Source organism: Emiliania huxleyi, assembly GCF_000372725.1.
Source record: "Emiliania huxleyi CCMP1516 unplaced genomic scaffold EMIHUscaffold_43, whole genome shotgun sequence".
NCBI classification, from domain to species: domain Eukaryota; phylum Haptophyta; order Isochrysidales; family Noelaerhabdaceae; genus Emiliania; species Emiliania huxleyi.
The window spans coordinates 65,408-76,629 of record NW_005198751.1 but is presented as its reverse complement, the minus strand read 5'-3'; the positions used below and the strand labels follow the sequence as shown (position 1 = coordinate 76,629).

At 70.9% G+C, this 11,222-nt stretch overlaps 4 protein-coding genes across 4 annotated transcripts in view; 2 read left to right on the top strand and 2 right to left on the bottom strand.

Moving 5' to 3' along the window:
• Positions 1-2,689, top strand: part of EMIHUDRAFT_102713 (hypothetical protein) — a gene marked incomplete at both ends in the record, with an annotated part of 3,943 nt that extends 1,254 nt beyond the window's left edge. The window contains 4 exons of the mRNA XM_005769115.1: positions 292-456; positions 556-1,032; positions 1,137-1,583; positions 1,625-2,689. Coding sequence (XP_005769172.1) covers positions 292-456; positions 556-1,032; positions 1,137-1,583; positions 1,625-2,689 — 2,154 coding nt within the window. The remainder of the gene's footprint in view (positions 1-291; positions 457-555; positions 1,033-1,136; positions 1,584-1,624) is intronic.
• A 300-nt stretch (positions 2,690-2,989) lies between these two features.
• Positions 2,990-4,288, bottom strand: EMIHUDRAFT_66076 (hypothetical protein; the record flags this gene model as incomplete). The annotated part of the gene is made up of 2 exons (XM_005769114.1): positions 2,990-3,676; positions 3,731-4,288. 2 exons carry the CDS (start codon positions 4,286-4,288, stop codon positions 2,990-2,992), a joined length of 1,245 nt encoding a protein of 414 aa, XP_005769171.1.
• Positions 4,289-7,171: 2,883 nt separating this feature from the next.
• Positions 7,172-7,711, top strand: EMIHUDRAFT_451443 (hypothetical protein; the record flags this gene model as incomplete). Its single annotated transcript, XM_005769113.1, has 2 exons — positions 7,172-7,301; positions 7,377-7,711. The coding sequence occupies 2 exons, from the start codon at positions 7,172-7,174 to the stop codon at positions 7,448-7,450; spliced, it is 204 nt and encodes a 67-aa protein (XP_005769170.1). The 3' UTR covers positions 7,451-7,711.
• Positions 7,712-8,158: 447 nt separating this feature from the next.
• Positions 8,159-8,398, bottom strand: EMIHUDRAFT_59061 (zinc finger-containing protein; the record flags this gene model as incomplete). Its single annotated transcript, XM_005769112.1, has 1 exon — positions 8,159-8,398. A coding segment is annotated over one exon (240 nt), but the record flags the coding sequence as incomplete, so codon positions are not given.
• Positions 8,399-11,222: the final 2,824 nt, after the last annotated feature.

Below are 11,222 nucleotides of genomic sequence, written 5' to 3'. Positions count from 1 at the left end.
CCCCCCCCCCTCCCCCTCTCCCACACCGCAGGACATCCGTGTCCTCGTCGTCAAGCTCACTGACCGGACACACAACATGCGAACCCTCCGCTACGTCGGCTCTCACTCGTCGCGACGGCTCAAGGAGCGCAGCCTCTCCTCAGATCTCCCCAGATCTCCCCAGATCTCCCCAGATCTCCCCAGATCTCCCAAGGAGCGCAGCCTCTCCTCCCGACCGCCGCGGGCGGAGGAGACGAGGCGGATCGGAAGCCTTCTTCTGATTGCGTCACGGCTTTCTCTCCTGTCTCGCAGGCGGAGGAGACGATGGGCATCTTCGCGCCGCTCGCGCTCCGCATCGGCATGTACACCGTCGCTGCCGAGCTCGAGACGCTCGCCCTCGCGGAGCTGCACCCGGAGGCGGCGGAGAGAGTGGCGGCGCAGCAGCGCGCGCACATCGCCTCGCCCGAGCTGGCGCAGGTGCCGCTGCCCCGGGCCGCGCTCCGGCTCTGCCTCGAGGACACGTCCAGAGGACACGTCCAGCAGCTGTCCATGACACGTCCATGACGCGTCCCGCAGGTGCTACGCGAGCTTCGCGCCGCCCTCGCGCAGAACGAGGGCAGCGGCGGGGGCTCGGCGGGCGGCGGCGGGGCGGCGGGCGAGGGCGGGGCGGCGGGCGGCGGCGGGGCGGCGGGCGAGGGCGGGGCGCTGCTGCGAGCGATCCACGTGCGGCGCGCCTCTGCGTACCGCGTGTGGCGGCGGCAGCAGGCGCAGCTCCGGGAGCGGGAGGGGGAGGGCGGCGGGGCCGCGCAGCGGGAGGCGCACGACGAGGAGGAGGAGGACGCGCCGGCGGGCGTGGCGGAGACGGCGCGCGTGGTTGCGGCAGGCAGGAGGGGCGAGGGGCGGGGCGCGCTTGCTCTCGACCTGCTTTCTCTCGGCGACTGGCTGCAGCGTGCTCGCCTGCTTCGAAGCTTCGCTGGACCTTCCTGGAACCGTCCGGTAGGCGATTGCTTGCGGCTCGTGCTCGTCTGCGCGACGCCGCTCGGGTGCTACGAGGTGCAGCGCCCCCTTCTCCTTCCCTTCGTCCTCCCTGCCCTGGCCGCTCCTCTCACCCTGCCCCTCCCTGCCCTCGCCCTCTAACCTCCCTCCCTCCTCTGCAGGCGCTCGGCCTCGTGCACCAGCGGTGGCGCTCGCTCGGCGGCTTCAAAGACTACATCTCGACGCCAAAGCCAAACCACTACCAGTCCCTCCACACCACCGTCCTTGGCGCGCTCTCGTCCCCCCCCCCCCCCAACCCCGCCACCCGAGCCCCCGCGCCCCTACCCCCCTCGCTACCCCCACCCCCTCCACTGCCCCACCCCCCTCTGCCCCCGCGCACAGGCCCTGGCGGAGTCCTCCTCCACCTCCTCTTCCGCACGCCAGAGATGCACCAGGTCGCCGAGCAGGGCATCGTCGCTCACTGGCGGCAGCAGGCGCGCGGGCCGGCGCCGACGCTGCCGCGCTGCGGCAACCGCTACGGCTGGCTCCGCTCGCTGCAAGACATCTCTGACGCGTCGGAGGCAGCTGACGATTCGATCGAGGCGGCTCCCGGGACACGTCCCCGACGCGTCCATGGCGCGCCCCTCAGGTTGCCGACGAGTTCATCGAGGCTGCGCAGATGGAGCTGCTCGCCGACCAGATCTTTTGCTTCACGCCAAAGGGAGACATCGTGCCCTTGCCGCGCGGCTCCTCCCCGCTCGACCTCGCCTACGCCGTCCACTCGTCGATCGGCAACCGCTGCGCCGGCGCGCGCGTCAACGGGCGGCTGCAGAGCATCCACGCCGTGCTTCGCAACGGAGACCGCGTCGAGGTCCTCGTCTCGAGCCAGGTGGAGCCGCAGCAGTCCTGGCTCGCGCTCGTCGCCTCCGGCCGCGCGCGCGCCGAGCTGCGCCGATTCTTCAACGCTAAGCGCCGCGCCGTCAGAGCCGGGGGAGGGGATATCCGCCTCCCTGCCCTCGCTGCCTTGCCGCCGCCGCCGCCGCCGCCCTCCACGGTCCGTGCGACCGCGCCCGCCCCGCCGGCCGCCCCGCCGTTGCCCCGCCCGAAGCGGCGTCGCCGCGTCGTCTCAGCGGGCGGCATGGCGGCGAACGGCTCGGTTGCGTCTGTGCAGAGCAGCAGAACGGCCGCAGCGGCGGCGGCGGGGAAGGATGGGAGGGCTGCTGGCGACGCGGCGGGCGGTCCGCGGCTGCAGCTGGCGAAGTGCTGCCGGCCAGTGCCGGGCGACCCGATCGCGGGCGTGTTGCGAGGCGGCGGCCCACGCCCGACGCTCTGCGTGCACCGCGAGGGCTGCCGCGCGCTGCAGCCGCCGCCTCGCGAGGGCTCGCAGGCGGGGCCGCAGGCGGGGCTGCAGGCGGGGCTGCAGGCGGGCGGCGAGGAGGACGAGCGGCGCGTGGCGGTCCGCTGGGGGGGGCAGTGGGCCAAGCTGTTTGGCTCGCGGTACGAGGCGCGGCTCAAGCTGCGTGTCGACGACGCGCCAGACACACTCGCCGCCATCGCCGCGGAGGCAGCGCGCACCGGCGCCACGCTCTCGTCCTTCCGCGTGCTGAGCAGAGGGCGCAAGGCGGGGATGGCGCGCGCAACCGCGCACGTCGAGGTGACGGACCTCGCGCAGCTCCTTGAGCTCATGCGCGCGCTGCGCACGTTGTCGGCGGTGCGTTCTGTCGAACGTGGCTGACGACACGAACAATTAGCTGCAGCCCATGAGCCATGTCGATGCCATGTGTGCTGATTTGTGATTAGGTCCGCCGCGCCCCGTTGTGTTAGACTAGAGAGAGTGATGTCTTTAGTGCAAATAAATAGCCGCAGGAATTAGCGCACGTTGTCGGCCACATTTGAGAAGGGGTGCTCTCGAGACGGTCGACGCGCAAGTGCGGCAGAGGACGAGCGCTCGCGTCACAAGGCGTAAATGGAGGCCGCTTCTCTGGCGGACACGACGTAGGGGCGGGTACATCCGTGGCATGCGAGCGCCGCCGCGCTACTTTGAGAGCGTGCCCTTGGAGGAGGCGACTTTGCCGCGCCGGCGCGGGTCGAGCCGGATCGCGACACCGAGGGCGGCGCCGTAGGCTCGGGCGGCGGCGAGCGCGAGGTCGAGCGTGTGGCCGGGCGCGCAACTGTCCTCGCGCAGCTCGAGGTGGACGCTCGCGCGCGCCTCCATCGTGAGCGAGAGGAATACGTGGTGCAGCATCTCGCACGAGAGGAGAGTGCCGCACAACGGCATAGCGTCACCGCAAGCGTCGCCGCCGCAAGGCGAGCCGTCGCCGCCACCGCCGCCAACGTACTCTTCGTCCAGGGGCAGATCCGACTCGAAGTGAGGCCGATTGGACAGGTCGAGGACCGCACGCACACGCGCGCCGCCGCCGCCGCCGCCGCAGCCACCGCCGCCGCCATTGCCGCCCCCGCCGCCACTGCTGCCGCTTCCGCTGCTGGCGCCGGCGCCGGCCGACGTGCCTTCGGCGCAGCCCATGCGCGCGAGCCCCGCCTTGTCTCCGAGCGCCTCGTGCAGGCACTGCCCCACCGTGATGGCCACGTCCTCCGCCGTGTGGTGGTCGTCGATGTGCCGGTCGCCGTCGCACCAGACGACCAGCTCGAAGCCGCCCGCGCGGCTCAGCTCGCTCAGCACGCGGTCGAGCGCCGCGACGCCCGTCGACACGCGCGGCGTGCGCTCGGTCGCCGCCCGGAGCGTGCTCGGCGTCGCCGCCTCGCCGCTCCCCCACACCGACCCAGCTCCGCGCGGAGGGTCCTCTGCCGCCCAGCCCTTGTCGAGGTCGAGCCGCACCTCGATCGCCGTCTCCTTGGTCGCGCGCCGCCGCTCGGCACGCCGGGGCTCCGCGGGCGGCGGCGGCGGCGGCGGCAGCGGCGGCGGCGGCGCGGCGGCGCCTGCGCCAGCCTCGGACTGCCCCTGCTCTCCGAACGTGGCGCAGCCAGGCACGCCCGCCCCGCCTCCGGGGTCGGACACGGAGTCGAGCGCCGCGCGAAAGACGCGCGCAAAGGACTTGAAGGCGGACTCGAGCTGGTGGTGCGCGTTGCCGCCGCGGACCCTGCGCAGCGACAAGTCGCACCCCAGCCCGCCGGCGAGCGCCGACCAGAAGACGGGCGTCAGCTCGGTCCGGAACCGCCCTATCCACCTCCTGCCCGCCCCGTCGCCTCCGCGCGATGCGTGCGCCCCGTACGGCGCCAGGCTGACGAGGCAGCGGCCGCACGAGGCGGCCGGCGGGTGCAGGGTGAGCTTCGCCTCGGCGAAGGCCTCGTCGAGCGGGGCGCAGAAGACCGCCATGCCGCGAGCCGCCGAGCCAGCCGCGCCCTCCACCTCTTTGACGACGGCGCGGAGGGCGAGGCCGAGCGCGGTGCCACACGCGACGGCGATGTCGCGATCGTGCGGCCTCTGGCCGCCGAGCTCCCGGGCGTAATCCTCTAGCGGCGCGAAGAACCGAGGCGCGCTCTCGCCCTCTCCCACGAGGCCGCACCGGAGCGTGACGCCGAGCATTGCGTGCGACGTGAGCTGATCGACCATGTGGTCGAGGAAGCAGATGCCGGTCGCGACCTTGCTCGGCGGCAAGAGGTTGAGCACCGTCGCCTCGGCGACGACTGCGCCGGAGCTTGCAGTCGACATCGGAGCTCGAAGGTAAAATTTCTCTTTCGTGGAAGACGAAAGAACGAGACAATGGTCCGAGGTGGGGTGGGGGGTGGAGGTGGACGACGTCGTCGCGAACGAGTGGCCGAGGACCCCGTGGCCACACAATGTTCTGGTCACGGTTGATGAACACGGGCAGGGTGCCCTCACGAGAGTGTACACAAGTCGATCAAGCAAGAAGGCGGTGGCCACGGCAGAGGCGGGCGGACGGGTAGTGATCGTTTGAGCGCGGAGGGTCAGAGCCGGAGGGTGGCTGGCTCTATGTAGGACTGCAAAGGATCAAAACACTCGGCTTCACGCAAACGCTCGCAAGGGACGTAGGACCGTGACAAGATTGAGCACAAGGAAGGAAGCTCGAGTATTGACATTGGGGGCACGGCGCAGGATGCGCCGTGCTAGTACACTGTGTGTGGTATGTAGTGTGTGGAGGGTGGCACAGGCGTCCGAATTCAGACGCCCCCCCCAGGACCGATGCTGAAGGCGTCGGGGATGTACCGTAGATCGCGACGCCTGTGCGGGCAAGGCCGAAGGCGGCACGAGGAGGGAGTAGTTGACATTCGAGAGTCGCCCTTGACGGAGGCGAGGCGCAGCGCGGAGCCGGAGAAGGCGCGGGCGCAGGGGCGCAGGCCGGAGACGGCGCGGGCGCGAGGGCGCAGGCCGAGGTCGCCCTTGACGGAGGCGAGGCGCGGCGCGGAGCCGGAGAAGGCGCGGGCGCAGGGGCGCAGGCCGGAGACGGCGCGGGCGCGAGGGCGCAAGCCGAGGTCGCCCTTGACGGAGGCGAGGCGCGGCGCGGAGCCGGAGAAGGCGCGGGCGCGAGGGCGCAGGCCGAGGTCGCCCTTGACGGAGGCGAGGCGTGGCGCGGAGCCGGAGGTAAAGCTATGAAAGCTGAAGTGTGAAGCACTGGCTGTGCGATGTGAGTTGTCACTCTCGATGACGGAAGCGAGACTCGAGTACTCGACGGTGACGGCGGCGGCGACGGCGCTAGTGGCGGAGGCGCTGGCGGAGAGCTCGGCTACGATTCGGTTGGGCCAGGTACCAATTTTGTCGAATTTATTTCAAAATCTGCAGGCGCGGAGCGCCTGCGATGCCAATCCTTCACGGCGACTTCACGTCGGAACGAGTCGGATCGACGACTCCCCGCCTGCACCAGCGTGTGCGCCTTGCTCGACGGTACAGCCGACGGCGACAGCTCTGGCGGCAGAGGCGCTGGCCGATCGCTTGGCTCGCCGATTCTCGCTGCAACCTTCATGCCACCTCGCGGTCGTCCCACAAACAAACGTTAGAGTTGTTTGGAATTGAAAATCTCTCTCTCGTCCCACTCTCGTCGTGCTCTCCCTCCCTGTCGGCTAACCTCGAAATCTGCACCTTGGATGGCTGCGCTCCCTGTTTCACAGCCATCCGTGCTAAGGATGGCTGGCATGCCTAGCTAGATCTCAGCCATACACTCCTACCCGATGGCTGGGATACAGGCATGCCAGCCATCCTTAACACGCATGGCTGCAATTGCAGGATCCAATCCAGCCACTCCGCCCTACCAGCACACGCCATTTTGGCTGCCATCCAGCCAGTGCAGCCATCCTCCGGCCGATGGCTGCGGTGGCTGTGTCCCGGCCATCCGCCCGGCCGCATGATGGCTGAGAGATAACGACGCCAGCCATCCAGAACAAGGGTGTGGTGGCTCGCGGAGCGAGAGCAAAGCCACCTGCGCTCGTGTCGGGGGCGTCGAGAAGGCCGGGTCGAATTCGACAGCCATCCTCCGGCCGATGGCTGCGACGGCTGTTGCCAGCCATCATGCGGCCGGGCGGATGGCCGGGACACAGCCATCGCAGCCATCGGCCGGAGCGCGGAGGATGGCTGCACTGGCTGGATGGCAGCCAAAATGGCGTGTGCTGGTAGGGCGGAGTGGCTAGGATCCTGCAATTGCGGATGGCTGGCATGCCTGTATCCCAGCCATCGGGTAGGAGTGTATGGCTGAGATCTAGGCATGCCAGCCATCCTTAGCACGGATGGCTCGAGGTTCTCGAGGTGGATATCCTTTGGCCGCGTTGGGTAGCGAGTATTGGCTGTGAAACAGGGAGCGCAGCCATCCAAGGTGCAGATTTCGAGGTTAGCCCTCCCTGTCGTTTCCTCCTCTGTCGTCACGTCGCTCTCTCTCGTCTGCCTCGTTCTGCGACGGTGCCGCCGCCTGCCGCTCCCTTGCTCTCGCTGCTCGGCGCAGCTCTGCCCTCCTCGCTGCATATTTTGGCCCCGCGAGTTTATTTATCGGGGTTGTGCGGCAAACCCAAACGAGGCTCGAGGGATGGGGGAGGAGGACAGGGTCCACACCTGCACGAGCAGGATTTTGGAAGGACGATCAGGGGCACAGGTGGGGCTCTCCTGCTCCCTGACGGGTTGTGCGTAAAAACTCTAAAAGAAAGAAAACAGACAACCCAAACGAGGGATAGGGGAGGAGGACAGGGTCAGATGCGTGGCGCGGCCTCGCGAAATTCTTTCCCAGACGTGGGTTCCGAGAACGGCCTCGGCGCCATGTCGACAGTGCGGGCTTCCCGGGGGCTCTTCGAGCGCGCACTGCTGGCGCTGCCCGTCGGCGAGAACGCGCGCGTCTTTCTGGGCGTCTGCACGGTCGTCGGAGTCGCCGGCGCGTTCACGGCATCGAGTACGCTTTTCTCGCCTCTGCCGTCCGCCCACGCACCGCGCTCCCGATGCTGAGCCCGCCGCCCTCCCTTGACAGAGCGTGGGGTGGGGTACGACTCGATGGCTGACAAACGCGCCGCGGAGGAGAAGGTGAAGAAGGAGGGGAGCTAGTGCACGACAACCAGTGGAGATGTGCTGTGGAGCTGCGCTTGCCCGTTTGTGCGCGATCACGCGGGCCGGAGCATTGCGTGGGGGTGGCTACAATGAGAGCTTGATGTACGTGTCGGCAGGCCCGGGTGGAGGGCATGCTTTCTGATGTGTGATTTCACAACACGATAACATTGTTATGTGTACTTCCCGCATCCGGTGTATGTCATGCATCTCCCATCATCTCGATGTATTTGTTACACACGCGCGGGACGCGCGAGCAGCCATGACAAAGTCTCAACTGCGGCGCTGCCTCTTTTTGTCCTCCTCCTCGTCCAACGCGTTGTTGCTGGTGCTGGTGATGGCGTTCACCGCCGCGGCACCAGTGGAACTGGAAGGGGGCGGCGGCGCCCGCGGCAGAGCACCAAAGCCCAGAGCCAAATCTCCGCCCGGCGGCCGCCAGCGGCTATCCCGCGACGCGGTGCTGGCGTCGACCCGCCGGGGACTGGGAGCGGCAGCCGGAGGAACCGATACGGGTCGGCACCAGCGCTGTGCCCCAGCAGCCTCGGCGGCCGAAGCCTCGGCGGCCGCGGCGGAGGAGGCCGCGGCGGAGGAGGCCGCGGCGGAGGAGGCCGCGGCGGAGGAGGCCGCGGCGGAGGAGGCCGCGGCGGAGGAGGCCGCGGCGGAGGAGGCCGCGGGGGCGGAGGCCGCGACGTCGCCCTCGTCCGCCTCGACGCGGTGCTTGCAGATCGGGCAGACGCCGCTCTCTGCGAGCCAGCGCGCGGCGCAGTGCGCGTGGAAGATGTGAAAACAAGGCAGCGTCATCACCTGCTCGCCGACGCAGAAAGGCTCGAGGCAGACGAGGCACGAGGCGTCCTCGCTGCTGCTGGCGCCGCCCTTCCTCGGCTCGTACGCGCGGGTCGGAAGCCTCGCGACCACGCCGCGCGAGGCTGGCGTCGGAGCATCACGCGGGCGGCCAGCCCTCAGCAGGCCGGCCATCACGGGCGCGAGGACGGCGTCGCGGAAGCCCGGGTCCTCCGCGAGCCGAGCCGCCTGCTGCATCGCCCATGACATCGGGCTCGACTCGGGCGGCGGCCTCGATCGCAGCATCGCCATGAAGCGCTCCCGCCGGCACTCGGGGCAGTTGCACGGCTCCTCCTCCTCCTCGCTGCCCTCGCCGCCATCCGAGCCCTCCCCGCCGCTCTCCCCGCCGTACGAGTCCGTGCTCTCCTCCTCGCTCTCCTCCTCGCTCTCCTCCTCGCTCTCGCTCTCCTCGTCGCTCTCCTCCTCGCTCACGCTCTCCTCCCCCCACCGCTCCGCGCGCGCGACGCAGCACTCTGGGCAGTCGCAAGGCCCCCCCCCCCCCTCCCCCTCCCCCTCGGAGGCGCCCCCCCTGCCCGAACCGGCCGCTCCCCGCCTCTCCACCTCGACCTCAATCTCCTCCTCCGACTCCGCCTCGCTGCTGCCCAAATCGCTCACTGCCGACGAAACGTCGCTCTCCGACCCTCCGCCTATCGGACATGTGCATGCACAGGTCTCCGACATGAGGTGGATGTGTCCTGAACATGACGGACGTCGCTCTCCGCGCCTTCGCCGTCCGCCGCCAGCACGCCATACGGCACCTGCAGCAGCGCCACAGCGCGCGACTGCCGCGGCCCCTCTTCTTGGCCAGCGAGGGCGGTGGAAGGGGCCACGAGGGCGAGCCGCTCCGGCGGCACGGCGAGCCGTCGGTGCGCGCCGCCCTCTTCCTCCACGAGCCACGCGCCCGCCGCCTCGGCCCACGAGCGCAGCCGCACCCGCTGCCCTTCCGACGGCGCCGGCGCCGCTTGCCGCTGCGACACGGTCGGCGGCAGCACGATCGCGGACCAGCGACCGCCGCCGGCGGACGCCGGTCGCATCTCCCCGGCGCGGGCGAGGAGCGGGCGGAGGCTGCTGGCCAGCAGGTCGGCCGCCAGCGGCTCCGCCCTGCGACGCGATTCGGTGCGGCTGAGGAGGCGGCGCGTGTGCCAGAGCCTCGGACCCCCTGGCTCGGTCGGCTCCCGCCGCATGCCCGTGAGGCAGACGAGCGACCCGAGCAAGTCGGGCTGCGGAGAAGAGCCGACGCGGCAGAGCATCCCCACGACGAGGCTTCGCCCAGCGGGCCCGCAGCTGCGAAGCAAGCCGGGCGCGCTGCGCGCCTCGCGCCGCTCCCGCCGCGCCGCCCGCCGCGCAGCTGCAACCTGCTCCGCGGCAGCGTCGTCCGCGAGGAGGGCGAGGTTGTGCGGCCGCACCGCCAGCGGCAGCGGCGCCGCCCCGCCGCCGCCGCAGAAGAGCCACACCGGGTACCGGCCGCCGTTCCGGGTGCCGTCGACGACGCCGCAGCAGCCGTTCAGCTCCGGCCGGCCGGCGAGACCTCGCAGCGCGACGGCGCGGCCGGGCGGCAGCAGCACCGCGTCGGTGAGCCAGCGCATGGCGCACGAGCGCGCCGCCTCCGAGCAGCAGCTCGCCAGCTCATCGGAGAGCGAGTCGCAGCTCGGCACGCCAGAGGTGTGGCCAGCGGTGTGGCCGCCAGAGGTGTGGCCGCCGCCGCCGCCGCTCCCCGCAGGCAGCGCCTCGACGAGCGCGTCAAAGGCTGCCTCCACCTCGGCAGCTGCCGCCTCCGCCCTCGGCCCTCCACCCTCCGAGAGCGGGCCCGGCGGCACGGCGCGGAAGGCGCCCATCGCAGCCCGCAAGTCCGCCGCTTGCGCGCGCATCGCCGCGACGTACTCCCCTGGGCCGCCGCCCACGCCGTTGCCGCAGCTGGCAGAGAGAGGCTGCCAGGCGGCGGCGAGCGGTCGCCCCTCGCCGGGAGAGCGCTGGATGATGCGCAGCGCAGACTCGAGCCGCGACGGGTCGGCGCACACCCAGCGCCGCTGCACCATGTCCCACCGCGTGTGGCACGCGCCCGGCGAAGTGAGCAGCCACAGCACGCGCGGCTGTGCCGAGGCGAGGCGGACGAGGAGGGAGAGAGCGAGGCCAGGCAACCGCATCAGCCGCCGGTCCTCGTCGTGCCTGCACACGAGCTCGACCAGCCGGCAGACGAGAGACGGAAAGTGGGGCGACGCACACAGCAGGCGCGTCGCCCCCGCGCCGCCGTTGGACGTGCCGTCCGCGACGAGAGCCAGCAGCGAGAGCGCGTGGTGCGTCAGCAGCACGTAGCATGCGCCCGACTGGGGAGGGGAGAGCCGCTCGCCGCCGCCGCCACCTTCGACCGCTGAGGCGGCCCCGGCGGCGCCGTCCGGGTCGTCCCAGTCGCCAGTGAAGCGCCACCGCAGCCTCGGGTGGCCGTGCACCTCGCCGAGCCCTCCGGGCAGCCCTCCCGTGGTCAGAGTCCCGTCGGAGAGGCGCGGCGTGTGCGCGAGAAGCGCGCAGAGGGACGAGCAGGAGGCGGGCTGGGAGAGGAGCGCGCGCCGCGCCATGGACATGGCGCTGGACGGCTCCAGCGCCGCCGCCGATGGCGGCGACAGGAAGGAGAGGGGAGAGCGGGGTTTTGCGAATGACGAGAGCCCACACACGCCAACCACCAGCCGAGCCAACGGCGGCGGCAAGCCGAGCGGCGTGAGGCACCTCTGCTCGCCTTCGGGCACGCGCCGCCGGGCGCACCGCGAGAGTCTGGACACGAACTCGCTCACTGGCAGCGGCAGCGGCATTTCGGCGCAGCAGATCAGACTGACGAAATCTGCGGGCCGCGGAGCCGACGGCCACGAAGGATGCGCCGCCGGGCGCAGCACGGCGGCACTCGCCCGGACGAAGCGCGCCTCGTCCGAGGGCGAGTAGA